The following is a 26,063-nucleotide window of genomic DNA, read 5'->3' as shown; positions in this document are numbered from 1 at the left end:
CTACCACAGGTGACATCATCAGAGAGCTGCCTGAGGCCTTCAAGCCTGGCCTAGAGTTGACTTCTTGGAGGATTAAGTCAAGGTTGGCTTTGCAGGGCCCATGAACTCTTCTCATTATGGGCAATAGGCTTTGTGGAAAGCAAGCTCAGCAGGAAAGTCAAATTAAAAATTGAAGCTTCCTTAATTGGGTCTTTTCTAATTAAGAAAAGAATACTTTAATTGGATTTCTATAGTAGAACAGTCTTGGTTTTGAATAAACTTGAAGTAAATCAGCACGGTTTGCCCCATGTACCGCTGAGGGAGGGTATGAGCCTCTCTGCAGGTGTTCGTTCATATGCAGAGGAACTTGAACAACCTTCAACCAAACCCACAAGGCCTGACACCGTGTGCTGCTATGGAGGCCTGAGTTTTGACAACAGTGGCCTGGATTATGGTTCTGGCTGTGCTTGTGGAAGCCCCCCTGGTTCCATCTGTTGTTAGGCTCTAGCTATGGAGGTTATGGTCCTGGCTCTGCCCTGAGGAGATATGGATTTGACTTCTACTGAAAAACCTATTGATGTTTCTAGACTCTAGAAACAGAAAGCTTGACCTCCAGATCCTTTACTCCAAAGGGTTTTCTAATATGTTCTTCTTGCATTCTATCAAAGGCTTTCATAACCTTGATGGGACATTCTACAAGAACTGGGACTGGCAATAGCATCACCAGCAAGACTGTGGATTCCGTGGTTGATTTCAACCATGCTTTTTGTGACATCATAAATTCTCCTCTCCTCCCGCCACCCCCAACTGATTAAAGATAAACTGATAAAGAACATATCTGATCAGGGAAAAAAAAATACTTCCGTTCTAGGGTGGGAATTTTTTCGCCTCACGATTGCTTCCTTATCCATGACCCATTCAGATGACTGAGCCAAGGTACTCCAAGGAATATTTGGACCTGCTAATCTGATGGTACTTAATCTTTTAAAAGAACTACAAGGTAAGAGTGCTAACATTTCCATGTCTTTAGATAAAAGTAATAGTAATATAGACTCTTACCAAATGCATTGGGCTTTAGGTGATGCTTTCTTCTTCCTGGGTAAAATAAAAGTAAATGGAAAATTGTGGCATTAAAAGATTCTGTTTTTGGTATATACTCTTAGCAGATTCGAGGAAGCATTCTTTCAGGATTCCGCCCCCCACCCCCACCCAGTTTGAAGTTTAATGAGTAGGAAAGAGGATAGCAGCTTGAGTTTGGATGAAACCCGTTATCCTTACAATGCCAGAGGAAGAAAGTTTGACTTTTTCTAAGTGGGCATTAGTGAACTTCTGGGTAAAAAGCAAAAACTCATTGCCTCTAAGAGTGCCATATACACTACCATGGTGATGGAGACTTGTGTATATAATTGAATCAAATGAAGGCACATTCACTCAGAAAGATATTGAACACAGACTCTATGTGCCAGGCATTCAATGGGTAAAAAGATAAAGCCTATATAGTGTTAACAGATCTTAGCTGATGTTTACAAATGACTAATAGATGACTCAAATATCTAAAACAAAACATGAAAAAGTCAATGGTAGATGAGAGGTAGAGACAGAGTTTGAAATGGGTATTTAAATGGATCTTTAGGTATTTTTCCCTAAAAACACAGTGATGACATCATTCATAGGGCAAGCACTAATTCTCCCCAATACGTAAATTCAGTATTACCAGCAGCCTGGTATTCTTGCTCTGCTCTCTGAGATATACTGAAGATATCTTGTTAGAAAGAACTATACAATATTATTAAAAAACATGGAAGCCCTCGAAAACACACAAAAAAATAAAATCTATACTGAAGGTGAATAGGTGGTAAACATGATCAAAACTTAATAGCTCTAATTGGAAAATGTTGATTGATCCAGTCCACCAAAGAAATCCTAGTTTGTTTGTTTTTTTAATTTTTTTTAATGTTTTTATTTATTTTTGAGACAGAGAGAGACAGAGCATGAGCAGGGGAGGGGGAGAGAGAGAGGGAGACACAGAATCCGAAGCAGGTTCCAGGCTCTGAGCTGTCAGCACAGAGCCCGACGTGGGGCTCGAACTCACAGACCGTGAGATCATGACCTGAGCTGAAGTCGGACACTCAACTGACTGAGCCACCCAGGTGCCCCAAGAAATCCTAGTTTTAGAAGATGTGAGGCCCCCTTTTCCCATAACAGAAAACAAATTACTGAGGTTTTCATCCATATGTCCTTTGATACAAATGTTATACATAGAATACTTAGACTTGTCACAGTTACCACTGAAGAAGTTTAAGTGTCTTTGAACATCTACTCTACACAATGAGGTAACTGACCCCAGCTTCCATGGTCAGGGCTGCAGCAAATGACCTTGGACGTGACAGCTTTTGGAAACAAAGTAAGGGCGGTTGTGGATATAAATGTTGTCATCCAATTTTTTTTGTGGAAGATGCTGGATACTTGGTTTCTACCTAAGATTCTTTTTTTTTTTTTTTTTAAATTTTTTTTTTTTCAACATTTTTAATTTATTTTTGGGACAGAGAGACAGAGCATGAACGGGGGAGGGGCAGAGAGAGAGGGAGACACAGAATCGGAAACAGGCTCCAGGCTCCGAGCCATCAGCCCAGAGCCTGACGCGGGGCTCGAACTCACGGACCGCGAGATCGTGACCTGGCTGAAGTCGGACGCTTAACCGACTGCGCCACCCAGGCGCCCCATCTACCTAAGATTCTTGACAGAACGATCCAACAACAAAATCCGACTTCTTAAATGTTTAATTTTACCAAATCTATTTCCAGCTTATATCAGGCAGAGAAGATGAATCGAAGGCTTACAAACTTGTTGGCATAAGATTTAAGAGCTGTCTGTGTATGTACAGCTGTTCAGTAGCAATCCAAACTTATTCTATAAATATTGGATATTTTACCACAGTGCTTATTTCTCCTTTCACTCTCAAGACACTCATTTTTCATCTGAAATTTCTTTAGTGTATTTTACACTGGGAGAGATCTCTATAATCATTTTCCAATAAACGTGTTTAATGTGGCATTACAATATGGTCTTAACTTTAGTCATTTATCTTAATAATTTTCCTTTGTTTTATGATATTTCAAATGAAGGCAACTGCTTCTTTTCCTGAGGATATCATTTATTTCCATTATTAAATCATTGAAAACCAAATATAGATTTAGCTCGAGAGGGAGAAGTTCCTGGTCTTTCTCAGCTTGTTATTTTTCTTCCCTCTTCTGTGTCTGTGAGTCAGAATGCAGACTTTTCAGTCCCAAGTGGTCTTGTCAGTGATCACTGGAGGAGCTTATTACATGGTAAATATGCTTTAGATGGCTTTTTGAATTATTAATAAAAATTTGTATTGGAGCAAACTCTAATTTATGGCAGTGATTTTGGGTGCTAAAATCCCTTGGCTAAGATTCTGGTTGTAAAGAGTCTTCATTATAATTTTAACTTATTTGGCCACTTCGCCACTGGTTATATTCACAGTATTCTCGATCATCAGAGAGAAATTGATACCAAGGAGCTGCGTGAGAGTTTCATAGTGAACCACTGGACCAAGAAGTCTAACGATCCTATCACACAGACCCTGTTATCCATTGTCTTTTTACTAGCTGCCTCATGAGTTATTTGCAGAGTAAGGACTACTTAATCTGCTTATCACCCAGAACTTTTTGAGCCTGACATTCCCCCCCCCCCCCCCCGCGCGAATATTGGCTATTTCCACTTTTAAAAATTGCTTTACATTAAGGATGCTAGCAGAACTTTTTGAAGTGTGGTACTATGTACCAAAACCTTAGGCTTAAACTCTCTTGGGAATTTATCATAAGATGATAATTCCAATGGAGACATTATATGGGAAACTGTATTAGAAGTCACACTAATGAAAGTTAGAAACATTTTTAAATTAGCTTAAATTTTTTGTAAATCACAATTAACCTAAATCACAGTCTATTGAGTAAGAAAACACAATTTTTTTCTGTTAACCTTGGCATATGTAGTGGGTGAGTAATGTTATATAATTGTGTTTTTAATTTGTGTTTCCCTGATAACTCTGGTAACTAATCATGCCACACAATGTATTTGTTTATTGACTATTTGTATATCTTCCTTTCAATGTTCTCAGGTGTGGGGAGTATATTTGTCTTTAGACATTTGAATTGTAAGAGATCTTTACATATGATAGATATCTCTATCTCTATCATTTCTATTCTCTGTCTCTAATCTATAGCTATACCTATCTTTATCATCTATGCTGTATATCTATAGCTATACTATTTTTTCCAGTCTGTGGCTTGCTATTGATGTATTTCACTTCACAATGTTTTTTTCTTTTCTTTTCTTTTTTCTTTTTTTACAGTTAGTACTTTCTATGTCTTCAAACAAAACAAACAAATAAACTTCTAGAAGCCTTAAAGTTTTAGTTTTTATGCTTAGTCCTATCATACATTTGAATTAATTTTTGTGTATACGAGGCAGAAATTAAGATCATTTTCTTCTCATTCCCTATAAATATTCCATTATTTCAGTACCATTTGATGAAAGTTTTTTGGGGTTTTTTTGGGATCTTTGTAGGAAAAAAACCTCTGATTCCAGACTCCCTAACATTTTTCATTGACTTACTTGTGTATCCTCATACCAATATCACACTTCCTTGATTATTTGAGTTTAATAAGTGTTAAAATCAGTCAATGTAAAGCTTTTTTTTTCCTTGTTAAAGATTGCATTGGATATTCTAGGTTTCTTGGATTTCCTTATACACTTTGGAATCTTTTGTAAATATGTATACATTATACTGGACTTTCAATGAGGATCTTATTTAATATATAATTTCAGAGATATTCTTTCTATTGTCCATACATAAACATTTTACATATATCTAAATGTGTGTGTATCTATATCTATATCTATATCTATATCTATATCTATATCTATACATACATATCTTTAGTAATTGCTTCTACCATTAATTTGTAACTATCAAAAACTAAGTCTTTCACATCTTTCTTTAAATTACCTGTATTTTATTTTTCTGATATTCTTAATCATATTCTTGTACTTTATTTTCTAAATTTTCATATATAACTGAATCCTAGATTTGTAGATTGAATTTATCTTCTGAATGAATTAGTCTAAAATTAATATTATTTCTTCAATAGTTGTCATTATTTGAGAAGTTGCTGAAATTCACCACTAAAACAATGTGAATCTGGAGTTTTCTTGGTTAGAAGTCTGGTTTTTTTTCCTTTGTAATACAGAATTTATTTCCTTAAGAGATATAGTCATTAAGGTTTTTGTTTCTTCTTGTGTCAGTTTTAGTAAACTTTTAATTTGAGAAATTGTTGACTTTTATGCAATACAAGAATATTTCAGTACAGAAATTAGTACAGAGCATTTGACTTCGGTCTTGATATAAAGAAAGCCTTTGGAGGGGCACCTGGGTGGCTCAGTCAGTTAAACCTCTGACTTCAGCTCAGGTCATGATCTTGTAGTTCATGAGTTCGACAGCAGCGTGAGCCTGCTTCAGATCCTCTATATCCTTCTGTCTCTGTCCTTCCCCACCTTGTTTCTCAAAAATAAATTAAAAAAAAAACATTAAAAAAAGAGAAAGCCTTTGGAAAATCAGGTTAGTTTATTTTCTACTGAATTATTCCTGCCTGGGGTGGAACCAGCACTAACGCTTTGATTGAGTGGTCAATATACATATAACTATAATATTAATATAGTTCAGTAGAATTTAAAATTAAATTGTAGAATAAAGCAATGACATTAAGTATTTTGTGACTATTTATTTGTTTATTTATTTAAATGTTTACTTATTTTTGACAGAGAGAGACAGAGTGCAAGCAGGGGACAGGCAGAGAGAGGGAGACACAGAATCTGAAGCAGCCTCCAGGCTCTGAGCTGTCAGCACAGAGCCTGACGTGGGGCTCGAACCCACGGACCGTGAGATCATGGCCCGAGCCGAAGTCCAACCCCCAACCAACTGAGCCACTCAGGTGCCCCTTGTGACTTTTTAAATCATCATAATTATCTTAGAGCTATGTGGTAATCTCTTCTCAAAAGAACTTTATCTATGCCCTTAGTCATTAAATAGCAGGTTTTAAAAAATGAAACATGGATATTAGGCAGTAGAATATCAAATATCCAATTAGTATTATGTGGAAACCATTAGCAAATAATTCTTTAATTTTCTCATCATTTGGGGTGATGGAGTTAAAATGAGTATCCAAATTTTAAGAACACATACACAATGTTAAAGATATTCTTAGATTAATCTCTGAGAGAAATCACTCTCGCTCACATTGTCTACATTTTTGTTTCTCCTCTCACTTCCTGCACAAGAAGATCAATAGAGCTATGTGTTTATTCTAGCATAATACTATAATCCTGGATCCCAGAAAGAAGACCTAAATTGCCAGAATGCCTTCTGCACCTCTTTCAGATCATAATTGTAAAGGATTATTGACATTTATTTAAACTGAGGCTCCATCAGTTTTGACTAGAATTAAATATAGAGAAAAAAGGAACATTATTTGTTATATTCTCTCTCCTCTTCTTCTCTCTGTCCTTTTTCAGGTCTGGAAGTGCCTTCTTTAAGGAAGCAACAAGATTTTAACTATCGTGTGTTAAAAATTAAGGAATATGTCTAATGAGACACTGTCAACAGAATTGGTTCTATGTTGGCCCTGAACCACACAAAATCAGGTAAAATTTGTTTGTATCTCAGTATTTTTAGGTATTTAATGTCTTAGTGACTACAGTTTCAAATAGGGCATGGATTTAAGAATAACATTAGTGCCCTGTGTAGCCCAAATAATAACAGGTAGTCATCACCATGAAAAAATAGAGAGCATATGTGGTAGAATAGTGTCATCTTGATGAAACTGTCAGATAGTCACTTGACTGAGCTGTAGAGACCCTCAGAAATCTAAATGAGGTGGAGTTTATGCAAGTCCTGATGTAGGAATAGTCTTTAAAGTTGCAAATGAATATTTCTCATTATAAACATAATTGAATAAAAGGAATTGAGCTAACTGAGCTAAAGATCAACTTAAAATTTTTACCGGGATGGAAGATTATTCCATGCATATTAAACAAAAGAGCCAAAAATACTTGTTTCATGAAATTTCTTCTGAGGAAGGAAAATGAGGTGTGTTTGGATGATTTACCACATCCATAAAATTTAGGGCATAAAAGCCTCTGAGCAGATGTGAAGATTCATAGTCAAGAAGCACACATTCAAGAACAAACCAAGCCTTTAACTCTTGACACCATAAGGTATTATGGCAGCTACTCTGGAGATCTGGGCTGTGGCGGTGGCTGGGAAGGCGAGAGATATGTCTGCTACTGCCCAATGTGCTAGAGGGATATGGATTCTCTGGATTCTATTAAAATTCTTCTTCATGAGTCTATATATTGTTCCATGAGCGGACTTGCTGAATCTGATTTCAACCTCTGGATCAATGAAGACTGCGTGGGTCCATTTATTCAAAATAATTAGCACCTAAAGTTTTCAGTACATTTGTAATTACACAAATTTGTCTCTGTCTCCTTGATTTCTTTAATAAAGTCTCTTAATTTGAAACATAAATGCAGCTTTTGTTTAATTCTTTATTTTCAAGACTACACAACTTTCAAAGGTTTCAATGTACTTTCTTTTGTATTAAATATTTCACAGACATATAAAAAGAACATTCAATTTAGACTGAAATGAATAAGTTCTCAAATATCCATTGATTTTTTCTTTATTTTAATTAGATAATGCTTAGATTTAAATTCAATAAGAGTAAAAAATCAAGTCTAACAATTTTGAACTATGTATTTATTGTAATAAATAAAAAAGAATTTATATTGCTTAACATTTTGTACAATTCCATTTATCAACGCAGTCCAAAATAAATAAATTTATCCTTCTTTGAAAATTTGTCCTTATTTAGCTTTTTATGGTAAGAAAAGAAGAGGGATAGAGCAAAATATTTCTCTGAACTTCTAGGCAAGAAAAGCGTTTGTTTTAAATGAATTTCTTGATCATATATAGTATTTTTCTCTATTTCCCCTACTTGACATTCTCATGAAAAGTTATTTTATAAACAGTTATTTTATAAATCTATTTCAAATAAGTTCATTAAAATATATGTAGAATCAAGCATATTAATTGGTTTAGATTTTTATTATCTCACTGTTCCTCTGTAGCATGCAATGATACTCTTTTCTACTTTTGCCATCATGATTATCATGGCATTAAAGCCTTTTGCAACTGTATATGAAATGCAAACACCTATATACAGCCAGAAAATAAATTACTCTGTAGCTTTACTTGATTAGAGCCATCACTCATCCAAAGGATTTTTTTTAAATGTTTGTTTATTTATTTATTTATTTATCTATATTTATTTTGAGGGGTTTATTTTATTTTTATTTTTATTTTTATTTTATTTATTTATTTTATTTTGAGGGGTGGGGAGGAGCAGAGAGAGAGAGAGGGAGAGAAATCCCAGTCACATTCCATGTTGTGGAATGTGGAGCATGACGTAGAGCTGAATGAATCCCATGGCTTCAGCCAAAACCAAAAATCGGATGCTTAATCAACTGAACCGCCCAGGCTCCCCCAAAAGATTGAAAAGTGGATTTCCAATCAATAACCACTCACCAAAAGCAAGAATTTTATTGTTGGTATTTTACATAATAGAGTATATAAAAGATGTAATAGAAATATATGACCTTTTCAAATTTGAATGGCATATTCAGGTAATGGAACAAAGTAAAGCTTTTATTACTGTTTGGGTTGGTGACCTCCAATAATACAAGGGCCACTGCAGAAGTGAGAGCTGACATAGACTTAAAGATGTTGTGCTGCCCCTTATAGTTCAGGTGCCCAAACTCCAGATGGTTAAGTGAAACCTGGAGTCACCAATACCACAATTGTCAGAACCAAGATCACAAACCAGTTCACTGAATCCTGGTGATCTGCCCCATCATGCTGACTCACTTTCAGTGTATTCTTACAAATTTGAATACCATCTGGAAACTTCTTGCCCTATGAACAGCTACAATTTTATAACTGAGTTTGTGGGAAATAGCTCCCTCTGTTAGATTAACTACCTCTTATTGTGTTTTCTTTTACATTTTTATTGTGGATATTTTATTTCATTGTATATAATTGACTTCTCAATTTCTAATTTGGTTGTACTGCAAGGCAAATGAAGAATGAACAGTGTTAAAACTCATTTCTCAAGATCGCGGCTTTTTATTAGAAAGATTTGGATTTGTTTATGCAACTTGAAGAGAGAAAAAAAATAAAATCAGCCAACTCCTATCACTTGTCCTGTCAAATGTTGTACTTTCACAGGAGAGGATGTTGGAGATACATTTTAGTAATGTCTTTACAGAATTTTTACTCATATAACTAAATTTCATTTGAAACGATTCTATTCTCACACAGGTCAGTACCTTTATAGCCTGAGGAAGGTGTTCCAAAGTTACAAAGAAAAATAATTATCATTATAATGAAAATGAGAAAAAAAATCTATATGACATTCCTAGTATAATATAGTATATTTCTGTGACCTACATTTTCATATTTTATTAATTTGTGTCTCAGTTACAGGACAACCTTTGGAATTTATAACAAAAGTTTCCTTTATATATATGTAAAGACTATTATTTATCCCAAGGGAAAATGCATTTCATTCTTTTCTACCCATTATTATAGTGTTATTTAACATCCATTTCAAAGGAAACTTCCTAAAAGTGAAAAGAAGAAAAAATCGTCTACATTGTGTCTAACAACTGAACATAAATCAATACTTCTACAAAGGAATATATATTCTTCATTTTCCAATGGTTACTTTTGTTTTTATTATTTTTTTCACTTAGTAAAAAAACAAGACAAATATAATATTAATTAATATAATATACTAATACTACAATATTTGAGTGTCAATATCCTGCTGTTTGTTAGCGGTAAAATTGGTCTTGTGTAAAACTATCACATTTTATTCCTTGGAACTTCTTTTATTTATTTGACTAGTGAGGTTTTTCATTTATATCTTGTTTAGTGTTTTATCTTAGGTGGATACATCTCTTTCAAATCCAAATGAACAAAAATTAGCCATTAATCACTTTTGCGTGATGTGGCTGAGTTATATGGACACAACGTAATATATTTAATCCAGTCTGAGTTATTTGTGATGCCATGTATTTGAAAAGACTTAGAATGAAAAATTCAGCTTATCAACTGTTTCTAGGTTAAGATAAGAAACAATGGAACAATGTTTGGAAAAAAGAGACACGGGATATGTTGGGCTATGATGTATTGAACCATATTTTGGCCTTCAAAAGGTAGCTTGCTAAGGTGTAGTCAGAGAGTTGCACAGATTGTGGTAACCATGATAGTTACTTATCAATTTCTTATAATTTACTTACAATTTCTTCCTGAGTTCTATAAATAGTGTTTAATTCCCTATTCTGCTGTTTAGGGCTGAAACACTCATTTGTGGAAATTCACCTTTGATAAAATACTTGGAATATCATAAAAATTCAACCACTTATTCAAAATCATGTAAATTAAAAATATTACTGACCCAAATCAAGAGACAGGAGGGGCATCTGGGTGGCTCAGTGAGTTAAGCGTCCGACTTCAGCTCAGGGCATGATCTCACACTCTGTGAGTTCAAGCCCCGCGTCGGGCTCTGTGCTGACAGCTCAGGGCCTGGAGTCTGCTTCAGATTCTGTGTCTCCCTCTCCATCTCTCCCCCTCCCCCACTCATCCTCTGTCTCTCTCTGTCTCAAAAATAAATTAAAAAACATTAAAAAAAATCAAGAGACAGGAGCTACATGGAGATTAGTTAAGTGTATTCTGTTTCATTTCACCACTGTGTCTTCACTTTGAAAACTTTGAAGATAGCTTCATTCTTAAAATACTCTTTTAGCATTCAGAAGGCCCTGAGTTATTGTATTTTTTTTAAAATTTTTTAAATGAGACCTTAATGAGAAATTTACAAGGTAGTACAAAGTAGTTAGACATTGCCTGAGAATAAATGGGTAAAGAATAGACTTATACAGGGCATCTGGGTGGCTCAGTTGGTTAAGCTTCTGACTCTTAGTTTCAGCTCAGGTCATGATCTCATGGTTGGTGAGATCAAGCTTCATGTTGGGCTCCTCACTGACGGACTGGAGCCTGCTTTGGATGCTCTCTCCCTCTTTCTTTCCTTTCCCTGTTCATTCTCTCTCTCTCAGGATAAATAAACTTAAAAAAATAAAAAAAAGATAATAGACATATAAACAAAGGGAAAGATATTACGGAGGATGTGAAAAGGACATGAAAAGAAGTATTTACTAGACTAAGCCAATATAAGCCTGGGGTGGGGGGAAATATAGTAAACTTTAAGATTTTAACTGGTAGTTCCTAGTAGGTTTTGAGAGGAAGGGAAGAAGAATAAAAGCTAAAATGAGAAGGGCAATAAAGATCATATAATGAATTACTAAAGCAGGGTAATGAAAGGAAGAGATTGGTGTGTGCAAAAACATAGAGGCAGAGGCAATCTACAGTTTTAGTAAGGCTTTGAAAAGCATCAATTATGGAGGGGATTTTTAGGATTTGAAATGGAAATTAAACTTCTACTCTGATAAGCCTGCACTTGAGGTGGACTTTGTGCCCTCAGTTTCTGAAATTAATTGTTCCATGTTTTGCAAGCAAAAGGTTCTGAAACTAGTGCTCAAAGCCAAAAATATTATAAAGATTGTTATAATTAAAATGCTAAAAATCCACATGTACCTTCTTTTTAAAAATGTTTTCCGTACAGAGTCTCTTTCTTCAGTGCTTGCCTTGATAAATAAATTTGTTTTTTGAAAAATATTGATTTAACAGCTGTAAATTGAACAAAATATCCCTGAACTTAGTTGAAGATGGATACATCCATCTGGGAGATGACAGAACAGACAAAATGTTTAATTACGAAAGGGATGACATGAAATGTGAATGATGTAATGCACCTGGTAATAAGTAATTCAATTTGGGGTTGGGAATGTACAAATTTTGAGGAGTTAGCCATTTCTTCCCATAAAAGCAAAACAGCAAGGCTCAAGGACATTCTAAATGAGAAGCTAAGTAAGCGGAAGTATTTTAATGAGAATCAGGGCCTCTCTGTGTGTCAGGGGATGGAAGAATCGTGAGCTATAATATTACAGATAGTACACAGCAAGACACAAAGGAAGGTTACACGTGTGATTTTTCGTATGTTCTGCTCAGAGTATATAAGCACCCCTTTAGGTACGCCGACGTTCACACTCGGGATCTTGCCTTGAACAACAAACCAAATTTACCGTCCCTGGTGCCATGAGCTACTATGGAGGCCTGGGCTGCCGCTGTGAGGGCTTCAGTGGGCTGGGCTGTGGCTGTGGCTGGGGATGTAGCCAGGGGAGGAGACAGATATGGCTGCTGCCCCGCATCAAGCTACAGAGGATACGGATTGTCTGGTTTCTACTAAAATCCTGGCCCCGGAGCCCACCATCTGAGGCCATAGAAGGACTATCCAAATTTGACTACAATCACCAAACCAAACAAGATCATCTAGGACTTACCCAAGATCAAAAACATTTAGCATCTATGATGTTAGGAATGTTTATCATTTTGTAATGGTCTCTTTCATGCCTCCTGCTGTCCTTTATTTGTGCTTTCATAACTGTGGGATTTTTCTATTCCTTTTGCAATAAATTATCCTAAGTTAAAACAGAATACATGGAGCTCAAAATATCAAGGTGATTATTTGTAACTGCACACAATTGACAATGAAGAAAATAAAGTACTTCATGAAAAGCCCAAGTTATAAGATATATTATATATATATAATATATGTAATATATGTATATATGTAATATATATATAATATATATATATAATATATGTAATATATGTATATATGTAATATATATATAAGATATATAATATATGTATTATATATCTTATATATATAATACATCTTTTACCCATATGGCTAGATATGGCTAGATAGATATGTGCAAACCATAATACTCAGTTGAAATGAGGATTTTTTCCTTGTAACACTACACCACATCTTATCCAAAGCTTTTAGTTGGACAACACTGGTACTTAAACTTAGTACTGAACTATTAACTTTACACATTTTCATGGCTAAAGTAAGGCCGATGTGAAAAATAACTAGTTTTTTTGTTTAGTTTAACTTATTTTTATTTAGCCCTTTTAGTTATAAGAAAAAAAACAGTGATAGAATAAAATATATCTTTAAATATACAGTGAAAATAAACATTTTTTTTGTGAAGCTCTATCTTATTTTCCTCATGGTCCTCCATGGTGGGGCAAGGTATTATTCTTCAATATTTTCTGCACCTTGAAATATTTTGGTATTCATCATGGAAACTTAAAAATCACTGTCATCACTTGTAAAGTAATCTGTAGTGAAGCTGTGACCGACCTCAACTTTATGCATTATAGCAAGTGTCTTGTAACGTTGACCTTCGAAGAGTGAGACATTTCTTGTTAGTAATTCAAATAAATACTTGCCTATGAAAAAGACATAATAATATCATCATTTCTCTCCCCCCTCTCCAATTTTATATATATAGGTAGTAAAAAAAAGTGAATATCCTTGTTTGAGTTAACCAAATTCAATAAAACCAGTAGATTTTTAAAGCTGGTAGGATCCCTAAAAAGCTCACCGTAATGCCATCTTCGATGGGAAAGGACTCCAAAAAGTGAAATGGATTGCTAAGGATCAAGAATGGCATAAGAAATAGAACCTAAGACTAGAACAAATGTCACTGAACACCAGGCAGTCTACTTTGCTGTGCCTACTCTCACATAGATCGAATACTTCCCTTCCTGAGGGCTCTCAAATAAAGCATCTTGTTCTGGTCATGCATCTTTAAAGAGCTTAATTATCACAGCTGATTGACCACACCCATTTATTTTGATTTGTAAATTTCTGATGTAGAATCTTGAACTACCAATTTCTCTTTTTTAAAATTTATTTATTTAAATTCAAGTTAGTTAACATACGGTGTAGTATTGGTTTTAGGAGTAGAACGCAGTGGTTCATCCCTTCCATATGACACCCAATGCTCATCCCAACAAGTGTCCTCCTTAATGCCCATCACCCATTTAGCCCAACCCCCCACCCACTTCTCCTCCAGCAACCCTCAGTTTGTTCTCTGTGTTTAAGAGTCTCTTATGGTTTACTTCCCTCTCTGTTTTGCCATTTTTATTTTTCCTTCCCTTCTCCTATGTCCATCTATTTTGTTTCTTAAATTCCACTTACGAGTGAAATCAGGGCCCAGATGTCCATTGACTGATGAAAGGATAAAGAAAATGCAGTATATAAATACAAAGGAATATCACTCAGCTGTCAAAAGGAATGAAATCTTGCCATTTGCAGCCATGTGGATGGAACTAGACTGTATTATGTTAAGCAAAATAAGTCAGGCACAGAAACACAAATATCATATGATTGAACTATCAGTTTCTAATTTAGCTGTATCAAAGTAAAAACAACTAGTAATAGGGCAAAATCCAAACTCTCCTTAAAAAACTTATTATAATGCATTTGAAAATCTCAGACTTGTTTACTGAATATATGGATGAATTTGCTCAGCCAGATTGTATCCTTTCAGTGAATTCAGGAGATGTGTTGGAGCGTCACTGTGTATAGATCAAGGTAAATATATTTTAGGGTCACCATTGGAGGACCGTATGCTTTAGTTTCACTGAGTGAAACATAATTTCACGTGAAACTATTTCCCCCCTAACTGGATAATCATATCATAGTCTGAAAAAAACTTTATATAGCTAAAGAAAAAAATCAATAACTAATCAGAGAAACTAACTCTCTTAGTATAATGCAGCTTTTGCATATTAGCATACCTCTTATTGTTAGATTGCATTGCTTTGTGTTAGAATTAAGAGAAAAACTTTAGAACACATTTCCTTCCAGGGAAAGCTGTCACTTGGTCCAGAAGAAATCCATCACAGGATCATCAGCTGCACAACTGAGAGAGCTATCTGATCCAGTAGGCAGAGTGTGACAGCATTAAGCTTGTCTGATTTATTTGTGTTGTTATGGCTTCCAATGACTTCATGAGAATGAAATATTCAAATTACAACTGTCTTTTACTTTAGGATGAACAATAAAAATGGAACAAATTCTGAAGAGAGCAAAGGAATTAAAGAATAAGTGTGAGGCAGCCAAAACGTTCTTAATTAAGACAAGAAAATGCATAAAATATAAGATTTTTAAAAATTAATGTATCAGGGGCTCCTGGGTGGCTCAGCTGGTTAAGCATCCAACTCTCAACTTTGGCTTAGGTCATGATTTCGTGGTTTGTGAGACGGATCCCTGCATCTGTCTCTGCACTGACAGCACGGAGCCTGCTTGGATCCTCTCTCTCCCTCTCTCTCTGCCCCTTCCCCCGCTCACACAACCTCTCTCTCAAAATAAATAAACATTTAAAAAAGTTAACATACCATACCCATTACATTAAGAAATTCCCTTCATATATAGACATCATGTTAAAGTTAAAAAAATAAAGTATATACAGGAAGAAAATATTCCAGAACATAGATCTGACAAGATGTCAGTATTCAAGTCTACAAAGAGCTCTTACAAGTCAACACTAAAATATTATAAACTGAACTAAAAATGAAGAAAATACTTGAACAGACACTTCACAAAAGAGGATATCTAAATGATCAAAAAGCATACGTAATGGCACCCAATATTATTAATTGTCAGATCAAAAAAACAAATTAAAACAATACTCAGATATTATTACATGCCCACAAGAATGATCAAATTAAATAGCTTGACAAGTATTGCCAAAGATGTAAAGCGACTGAAAAATCTTACATTGCTGGTGTGATTGTAAACCTAACAACAGTTTTGGGAAATTATTGATAAGATCTACCGAAGCTGTCGTCAAAATCTAGAAGGATGGTTATTTTTATAGTGTGATATTGACCAAAAAGTAATAATAGAAACATTTTAGGCATTAAGGTATGCTTGATATAGGAAGTGTATGCACATTTGAAATAATTCATCAAAATTTTTAAGTGTTTTTTTATTTTTGAGAGAGAGAGAGGGAGACAGAGAGAAAGAGAGAGAGCAGGGGAGGGGCAGAGAGAGGGAGAGAGAGAATACCAAGCTCCACCCTGTCAGGGCAGAGCCTGATTCGGGACTCCAACTCACGAATGTTGTGAGATTATGACCTGAACTGAAATCAAGAGTTGGATGTTTAACCGACTGAACCACCCATGTGCCCCAAGGATTCATTAGATTTTATGCCTACATTTGTATATAATTTATAATTCATTATTATGCTTGAAAAACAATGCAAATGAAAGGATGGTTATACATTGCTCTAAAGACAGAATGCCACTTGAAATTATTCCTATTTTATTTTATTTTTTTCTCAATTTTTTTAGTACTTATTTATTTTTGAGAGAGAGACAGAGGGTGAGCGGGGTACAGGCAGAGAGAGACAGAGAGAGATGGAATCTGAAACAGGCTCCAGGCTCTGAGTTGTCAGCACAGAACCTGACGCGGGGCTTGAACTCATGAACTGTGAGATCATGACCCGAGCCGAAGTCAGACCCTTAACCAACTGAGCCACTCAGGCGCCCCAGAACTTATTCCTATTTTAAATCCCTATTGTTAAGATGCAGTCAGAGAGTTGTTACCCATACGTGTAAGAAACATGGTGTTTATTTTTACAGACCTTAGAATTCATTCATTCTCTCAACATTTACTTATTTACTTTTATTATTATTTTTTGTTAATATTTTAACATGTATTTATTTTTGAGAGAGAAAAAGAGAGTAGGGAAGGGGCAGAGAGAGAAACGGAGACACAGAATCCAAAGCAGGCTCCAGGTTTTGAGCTGTCAGCACAGAACCCGACTCGGGGCTCAAACTCATGGACCGTGAGATCATGACTTCAGCCAAAGTCAGACGCTTAACCAACTGAGCCACCCAGGCACCACTGTTTTTTTAATTGTTATTACATAGTAGACGTTAAAGAGACATAATCAAATCCAGTTGGGAAATTGCATTATTTGAAAATTACGTATAAAATGAGGAAAACCTGAGCACTATATTTGAGGTCATATAAAATTCTCAAGAACTTAAAGACAAAGTCTAAAATTAAGGGCACCACAGAAGGAACTTTTGCTCACAATTTTCTTTCTTCTACCTTTTATCCTTTAACATTATATCTACATTTTGGAGATTCTGAAGACATTGCCAATGTATAATGTTATCTTATTGAATTTGACTGAGCCCTTTGATTTGGATTATCTTTTAAATAGTGAAATCTTAGCAACATACATTTGACATCTTAGTAGAGTGTAGTATGGTATTTCCTGAGAAGAAAACACACACACACACACACACACACACACACACACACACACACAGAATAGGCAAAAGGCACATAAATGGAAAACTGTTATTTTGAAAGTAAAGATACAAAAGGAAGGAAGAGAAGGGACTGACTATAGACAGAATGATGGGTGGCAAAGAGAAATTTTACATACTTTGCAATATTGTGCAGCTACTGTAGCCTAATGGTTAATGGGGGACAGAACCTGGATGATATTCTAAAAGATGTTGTAACATACCTATTAGAATGGCTAAAATTGAAAACACGGACAACAAAATGCTGGCATGGTTGTGGAGAAATGGGAACTCTCATTTATTGCTGATCAAATGCAAAATGGTACAGCCACTTTGGAAGACCGTCTAGCAGTTTTGTACAAAGCTAAACAGAGTCTTATGCATAAGATCCAGCACTAACTCTCCCTGTCTTCACCCACATGAGTTGAAAACTTATGTTCACACAAAACGACCTGAACAAAAATGTGTATAGAAGTTTTATTCTTAATTGCCCAAACTTGAAAGCAATCAACACTCCCTCAGTAGAGGAAGAGATAAACAAATTGTGGTACCTCCAGACAATATGGAATATTATCCAGTGATAAAAAGAAATGAGCTTTCAAGCCACAAGGGTATGGAGGAATCATAAAAGCTTATTGCTAAGTGAAGGAAGTCCATGTGAAAAAGCTACATACTATATGACTCCAACAATGACATTCTGGCAAAGGAAAAGCTATGAAGACAACAAGATTAGTGGCAACAAGAGTTTGAGGGAGGGAGGGAGAAATTGGTGGGGCACAGAGGATTGCTAAGGCAGTGAAATTACCGCATGGGACCAGTGGTGACATGACATGCATAGTGTAACACAAGGAGTGATCCCTAACCTAGACTTTAAATTTCAGTTAATAATTACATACCAATATTGGTTCACTAAGTGTAATTAACACACCATACTAATTCAAGATGTTTCATAATAGGGGGAAATGTGTGGAGACTGTAGAAACTCTGTACTTCATGCTCAATATTTTCGTAAACTTAAAACTGCACTAAAAATAGTGCATTAATTAAAAAAAGGAGATTGTATGTTAGATATATGGGCGAGTCAATGGGAGGAAACAGTGAATGTAAAAATAGAGAGGAGATATAATCTGTATTTTGGGAGGCAATTTGGAGAGATGTCTAAGAGAAGAGGGTTAGGATTTGGGAGGATAACTTTTAATAAGCTTTTAAAGCTACTCTGAAATAAATTTTTGATTACCGTGTTTTGCCTTCGGTTTCTGAACAATTTTATCCCACGCTTGCCAAAGCCCATGGAACTGTACAACACAAAGAATGAAATTTAAACTATGCATTTTAGTTAATGATTATATATCGATATTGATTCATCAATTGTAGCAAGCAAAAACGGTTTTTAGTTTTCAAATGTGAGAACTATAAAGTAGGTCAGCAGTGATGGCCAACGTTCTAAAACTTACAGAAAAAAAAGTAGATCCTTTATTTATTTTATTTTTCTAGAATTCCTTACCGGTATTACAACAGTCAGACTGATTGTTCTTGGCTCTCAAATGTTTACATTCCTCAGCACTGAAAGAGATAAATACCTCACTTTTTTAGACTGAGGAATAAGATGCTTTGAAAGAACATGATAGATTATAGAGCTTTGAATTTGACCCATTTCTTTGATGTAATTTGGAGATGAAGCATAGCAATCTAAAGAAAACCAGACATGAAGAAATATTTCAATGAAAAACACAACGCTATGAAATATGATTGGCATGCTACCTATGAAGAATTCTATTTGGAGTCTGATATATCCTGCTGTTGAAGATACTTCATTCCTTCATATGAAGTGATCCCATAACTTTTTGTGCCAGCTTTCTGGAGGTATAATTGACTAATAAAATTACGTATGTCTAAAGTATGGAACATAATTTGATAAAGTGATGCAATAACATTTAGAGGCCACCCTGACGAGGCACCAAAGCGATCTCAAACATTTTAATTGAGTGTTAGGGCCTCTCCCTGTGTCAGGGGACAATGAATGAATATATTGTTGTCAGGGAGGTAATTAGAAAAATGACACAAAAGGAGGGTACACATGTCATTTATCACATGCTCTGACCAAGGTATATAAGCCTCCCTCCATCCATGCTGACATTCACACTCAGGATCTTGCCTTGAATAGCAAACCCAGCTCAACATCCTTGACACCATGAGATACTACGGCAACTATTATGGAGGCCTGGGCTGCGGCTGTGGAGGCTTCGGTGGCCTGGGCTGCGGCTCTGGCTGGGGATGTGGCAGCTTCCGCAGACTGGGCTGTGGCTGGGGCTGGGGAGGCCTCAGACATGGCTCCTGCCGCCCACTGTGCTACAGCGGATATGGGTTCTCTAGCTTCTACTGAGACCCTGCCCTGGAATTCGAACATCTGAGGCTACAGGTTCATAACTCAAATCAACCAAAATTCGAACCAAACAGTATCAGCTGGGACCAAGCCAAGATCAACGGATTTAGCATCTTAGAGTCTAGGAATAATTATCATCTTCTCTTTCCCTGCTTCATGGCTGCAGGTGCCCCCTATTTTCACTTTTGTAACTGTGGAATTTCCCTGTTTCCTTTGCAATAAATTATCCTCACTTAAAATGGAAGCTATGGCTTATCTTATTTATTTATTTAACTCAATTCTGATTTTCCCTTTCACAGCGTGCTTCTCTTCTTGTGTCCTTTCAGAGAAACAGTCCTAAACTCCTGGTTATCGGTCCCTGCAATGATCATAGCAATATAAACACAGAGTTTATGAGGATTAATCCGCTTTCCACAATAGCCACCTAATTTTGCTCAGTGGTGTTAGTTTTCATTTCGAATCTTGAACCTATTAATTTCTGGTTTATCTGGATCTGAAAAAAATTAACTAGCAAGCAATGTCAAGTTCAAATGCTATTTCCGATATTAAGGATGGATTTTGAAAGACTCAGACTTGTTTGCTAAACACAAAAGTACATTTGTTCAGTCAGATTCAGATGGTAAGACCTAACCTTTTAGTCAACCCAGTCATATTATATTAGCTTTAGATTGGCCAGATCAGAGAAAGTAATAGCTTGGTGACTCCACTGGATGACTATGCTACTTAGCGTGACAAGGTTCAAGAACTATTCTATTTTCTTAATGGTTAATAGTAATTCTCCAGAATTTGAACAAAGTCTTTCTGTAGTTCTAAAGAAGAAAAATCCATACCATGGCTTGGAGCAGGTATTTGACATTCCTAGTATAATATTATATTATTAGAATTTGAAATGACTGCCTTTATGGGTCTCTGCTAGAGTTAGGGAAATTCTCCAGCACATCTTTATTTCCAGGGAAAAGCTATTGCTTATGTTGGGAACAACACATCACACAACTGATGCACATCTGGCAGGGTCAAATGGGCAAAGTCTGACACACTGAAACCTGTCTGATTTATTTGTAATTTTATAGCCTCAGCTTGACTTAATGAGAATGAGATATTCAAGTTATTGACTGTTTTTCGTGTTTAGAATAATCAATGAAAATGGAACAAGTTCTGAAGAAGGCAGACAGAAAGAATTAAATAACAATGTGTGATGTAGTAAAAAATGTAATTGGAACCCAAAGCATTAGACATAAAAGAAAAAGATGACTAAATTAGACATCGTTATATTACAACATTGTGTTCTTTTATAAACAGAATGTAAACTAGAAAAATGCAAGCCACAAACCAGGTGAAAATAATTTTAATGTGTAAGTTTGATAAAATGCCACTACCCCAAAATGTAAAGAGTTCCCACTAATCAATTATCAAATATTGATTAACTGATTAATATTAAATAAGCCCAGTTAAAAATGGACAAAATACTGAACAGGCATTTCAAAAGAAAGGATATCTAAGTGGCTTGTAAAGATATGTTAAATTCCCAGTGTCATTATTGATCAAGCAAAACCAATTTAAACTAATATTCAGATAACACTATGGACCCTAAGGATGATCAGATTAAGACTCTGAAACGGTCAATGTGGGTAAGGATGTGGAAAATCTGGGACTGTCATAGATTGCTGGTGGTACAGTAAATTTAGCAACTGTATTGGAAAATCTTGGGCAGAATCTACTGAAGCTAAATATATATAGTATAAATTGGCAATGTGTTTCCTGTGTATACCCAAAGTAAAGGAATGCTTAGGTCTACAAAAAAGGTCTCTATTAGAAGGTACATAGAGACTTGATTCATATGAAAGAAAGAAAGAAAGAAAGAAAGAAAGAAAGAAAGAAAGAAAGAAAGAAAGAAAGGAAGGAGGGAGGGAAGGAGGGAAGGAAAGAAGGAAGGAAGGAAGGAAGGAAGGAAGGAAGGAAGGAAGGAAGGAAGGAAGGAAGGAAAGGAGGAAGGGAGGAAGGAAGGAAGAGAAACTACTCAAATATAGATTTACCGGAGCAAAATAGTAAATAAATTGTGCTCTAGTTATACAATGGGCTACTTTGCAGCAATGAAAACAACAAAACTAATGTTACATGCAACAACAAAGATGCATCTATCTCACAGAGACAGTGACGTACAAAGTATTTCAGGGGAGAAAAGTGCTGGTATACTTTATGATTTCATTCATATGACATCCAAAACAGGCAAACTTCTAGGCAGGAGTACTAACTGGTGGGTCAAGAGAAAATCTGGGGAGCTTGGGTGTAATCGATCTAGGTAGTCTGTGAATTAAAGCAAAATATCACTAATTTGTACAGTTAAGATTTGGGTATTTTACAATATGCTTTAAACAACAACAACAAAAAGCAAATGAAATGATGGCTTATGAGCTTCTCTAAACTAAGAAAACTATTTGAGCCGGTTCTTCCTTTAAATCCTCAGATACATTCATAGAGATACCCATGTCTGCGGAAGGCATGATCCTTACCTATAAGAACCCTAGAGTGCATTCATCCATTTGACTCTTCCTCATTGATTTTCTACTTCCTGCTAGTATTTGCACAGCAGTCAACAAGTCCAGCTGGGAAAATGCATCATCTGATAATTGCTTATAAGCTCCACAAAAGCTGAACAGTGCATTTGATGCCATGAAAGGTGAAAAAGAATTTAGATGCTCAGTTGAAGAGCGTATCTGGCAGGACTCAACCAGGATTTGAATCAGCCTTGCACATAGGTGATTCAATTCTCCAAGTAAGCTGAAGGACTTTTTGCTTCGCTTCATGCTTTCTCCACTCTGTCTTTTTATACCTATATTTTTGGAGATTCTGAAGACCTTCTTTTTTTTTAATTTTTTTTATTAGTTTTCTTTATTTTTGAGAGGCAGAGAGAGACTGAGTGTGTAGGGGGGAGGGGCAGAGAGAGAGGGAGACACAGAATCTGAAGCAGGCTCCAGGCTCTGAGCTGTCAGCACAGAGCCCGATGTGGGGCCCGAACTCAGGAACCATGAGATCAAGACCTGAGCCAAAGTCGGTTGCTCAACCGACTGAGCCACCCAGGCGCCCCTGAAGACCTTCTAAATGTTAACAGCCTCTTACTGAATTTCATGGAGAATTAGGCATTTTTTTTCTCAGCATCTAAGATCTTAATAAGCATTTCATATCTTAGCAGATACAAGTTAGCTGTTTTCTGAAATAGAAAAAAAATAAACACACAAAGAGAATACAAGGACAAAACTATTATAGTAAGAGTGAAGATATATATAGAAGAATTTAGGTAAAAATTGGATAAAAATGGAGGGAAGCCAAAGATAAATTGTATATGTTTCCTTATTTCACTGCTCAGACCTTAGCGGGAATTGAGAGGAACTGAGGCAAGTGATACTGGAAAATTGATTGAATAAGAGGGTAAATAATAGATTAGTGGAAAGGGAGGAAAAGGTGTCTATGAGGCAGAGAGGCAGATGTAATCTATATTTTTGGGTAGATGATATGCGAGAAAGGGGCTCGGGATGTGAAAAAAAGGAATTTTGAATTTATTTTTTTAATGCTGCTTATGAAATACATTTTGATTACTCTGATTTGCCTTTAGCATTTGAATAATATTACTTCATGTTGTTAACCCAAATACTGATTTTCTAAGCTAGTATGCAAAATCAAAAAAGAGAATATTTTGTATGATGTTCCATGTTATAAAATAATAGAATGAAGACGACTCTCTTTCAACTTTTTTTTTTCCTGAACTTCTCTACTGATGTTCACAGCAGGTGAACGGATACTCCCAGGCTTTCAAATGTTTCTCTTCTTTGGCTTTGAAAAAAGACTTTACCATGAGGTATTAGGTGCCTTTAAAAGGATATAATAAATTGTGCTGAATTGAATTTAACCAATTTCTTTCATTTAATTATAAGTGAAGAACGACAATTCAAGGAAAGCCAGAGATGATGCAATCCTTAATTTTAAAACACAACACTAGCAACTGTGTTATGCAATATGTCTGGTTATGAGGAATTTTATTTAACCTGGGATGTTCAGACTTTGAAAGTGCAGCGATCTTTTCTCATAAAAAGGATGCAGTATGTTTAAGGGACACCATGACTACATAGCAATGCAAGCTCAAACACTTTGATGAGTTCGAGGGCCTCTTCATGTCAGGATCGTGTCAGACAGGTAACCCACAGAATGACACAAAACTAGGTAGCATGTGTTTTTATCATCTGGTCTGCTCAGGGCGTGTAAGTATCCCTCTACGCATGCTGAAATTCACACTCAAGATCTTCTATTGAACAGAGAAACAACTCATCACCCGCGACACCATGAGCCATCACAACAACTACTATGGAGGCCTGGGCTATGGCTACGGAGGCTTTGGGGGCCCGGGCTGTGGTTGTGGCTGGGGATGTGGAAGTTTCCCTGGACTGGGCTGTGGCTGGAGCTGGAGAAGCCACAGATATGGCTGCTGCCTCCCACTGTGTTATGGAGGATATGGGTTCTCTGGCTTCTACTAAACGACTGTGCCAGTAAACCAACATCTGAAATTATAAGGGACTTCCCCAAATTGATGTTCAGTATATGAACTTCCAATATCACGGTGGGATTATTTGCACGAAAGTACTTTGCTTCTCAGAATTTTGAATTTTTCAATTAATGCCTACATCTTCAACATAACTCTAGAATCTTCTGTTTTGCTCTTATAACGCATTGGATTATCTGTTCACCTGCCAATAAAATGTTAAATTTGAAAACAAAATATGGTTTTTGTTTTGTTCATGGAACTCAGTTATGTGGAAGTGATGTGCTGTTTTAATTTTTAGCCCTATAAGACATGTCAGTAGACTGTAGACTGTTACCCGATTAAGTGTGAAACGACAGAGCCTGACAACTGGATTTTACCTGCTGTACACATTGAGAATCTCTGAGATTCAGAGGGGACTGACTGAAAGGACAGTTGCACTAAATTGTCAATGAGGGTAGCTTGGCTTAGAATAAAAAAAATTTTTTTTCATATACTTCACAAACATGGATGCAGCTAAATTTAAAAACTAACAATTCTAGACCAAAATGAAAAAAAAAATGTTGCAAAAGGTTAGCAATTTAATATTTTTCAATCTCTTGCTTTTACTTAGATAATATTTAGATTTAAGTCGATAACAGCATCATATCTATTTATCAAATATATGTGTTTTAGGTTATTCAACTCACATTTTTCAATTTAGTACAATGCATAATAATTCCATTTATTTAGAAATTTATTTGGTTGTTTTATTTTAAGCATAATCAAATGATAATAGATCAAACCATGTCACTAGGCTCATTATGAAAGTAAACCACTCTTCCAAGAATTTTTGTATTTTGAACGATTTCATCCCGTGTGTCGTATTATTTTGCACATTATATCATTTGACACTTGCATCAAGCAGCTGATATCTATAACTCAGTAATGAATTGGGGCAAGGTTTTTCCTGTGAGGTCATTTAACTCAAAATATGTTAACTAAAATTTTTAGTTAGCTTTCCTATATTCTCATTGCATCTTCATGACCAGACATAAGAATTGTTTCAATCCAGGGGCGCCTGGGTGGCTCAGTCGGTTAAGAGACTGACTTTGGCTCAGGTCTTGATCTCACGGTTCCTGAGTTCGGGCCCCGCCTCGGGCTATGTGCTGACAGCTCAGAGCCTGGAGCCTGCTTCGGATTCTGTGTCTCCCTGTCTCTCTGTCCCTCCCCTGCTCATGCTTTGTCTCTCTCTGTCTCAAAAATAAATAAAACATTAAAAAAATAAAAAAAAAGAATTTTTTCAATCCAATAAGGGAAACAAACAACCAGACATAATTTTGAACGAATTTATTTTTCAGCTCAAGCTGATGCTCAACACAGCTGAATCCACAGAGCCTTCTTATGAATCTGAATTGTCCCTGATGAAAATGGGCAGGAAGAGAGACATTTTACTGATGAATTAAGAAGAAGCTATAAGGAAATACCAATGTTTTTTCCTAAAATCAAATGATGTGTTCGGGGAACAATATAAAATTAAGATATTTTGTTTAAATGTGTCAAAATTGGTCAAATATGTTTGATTCAGTCAAATAGTAGTGTCATAAAGTTGCCAAAATCAAGACATTAAATGACAGCAGGGTCATGCAACTTATCTTTCAAGTAAAAAAAGAAACACACACACACACACACACACACACACACACACCCCTCAGAAAAGTAACTGGCTTCTGTAGAATTATGTAGGC

The 26,063-nt window shown here is 35.8% G+C and overlaps 2 protein-coding genes and 1 long non-coding RNA gene across 3 annotated transcripts; all 3 read left to right on the top strand.

The window, feature by feature from the left end:
• The first annotated feature begins 779 nt into the window (after positions 1–779).
• Positions 780–25,861, top strand: LOC131511480 (uncharacterized). The gene is made up of 3 exons (XR_009261539.1): positions 780–979; positions 6,574–6,702; positions 25,677–25,861. It is a non-coding gene; the product is annotated as an uncharacterized LOC131511480 (long non-coding RNA).
• Positions 19,553–20,049, top strand: LOC131511478 (keratin-associated protein 19-4-like). Its single transcript, XM_058729126.1, has one exon. It carries the CDS (start codon positions 19,614–19,616, stop codon positions 19,803–19,805), a length of 192 nt encoding a protein of 63 aa, XP_058585109.1. The 5' UTR covers positions 19,553–19,613; the 3' UTR covers positions 19,806–20,049.
• LOC131511479 (keratin-associated protein 19-8-like) lies at positions 24,128–24,331 on the top strand. The gene has a single exon (XM_058729127.1). The coding sequence runs from the start codon at positions 24,140–24,142 to the stop codon at positions 24,329–24,331; it is 192 nt and encodes a 63-aa protein (XP_058585110.1). The 5' UTR covers positions 24,128–24,139.
• Positions 25,862–26,063: the final 202 nt, after the last annotated feature.

The sequence above is a fragment of the Neofelis nebulosa genome, chromosome 5 (assembly GCF_028018385.1).
Source record: "Neofelis nebulosa isolate mNeoNeb1 chromosome 5, mNeoNeb1.pri, whole genome shotgun sequence".
Taxonomy (NCBI): domain Eukaryota; kingdom Metazoa; phylum Chordata; class Mammalia; order Carnivora; family Felidae; genus Neofelis; species Neofelis nebulosa.
The sequence above is the reverse complement of the archived record's forward strand: the minus strand, read 5'-3'. Positions and strand labels throughout refer to the sequence as shown.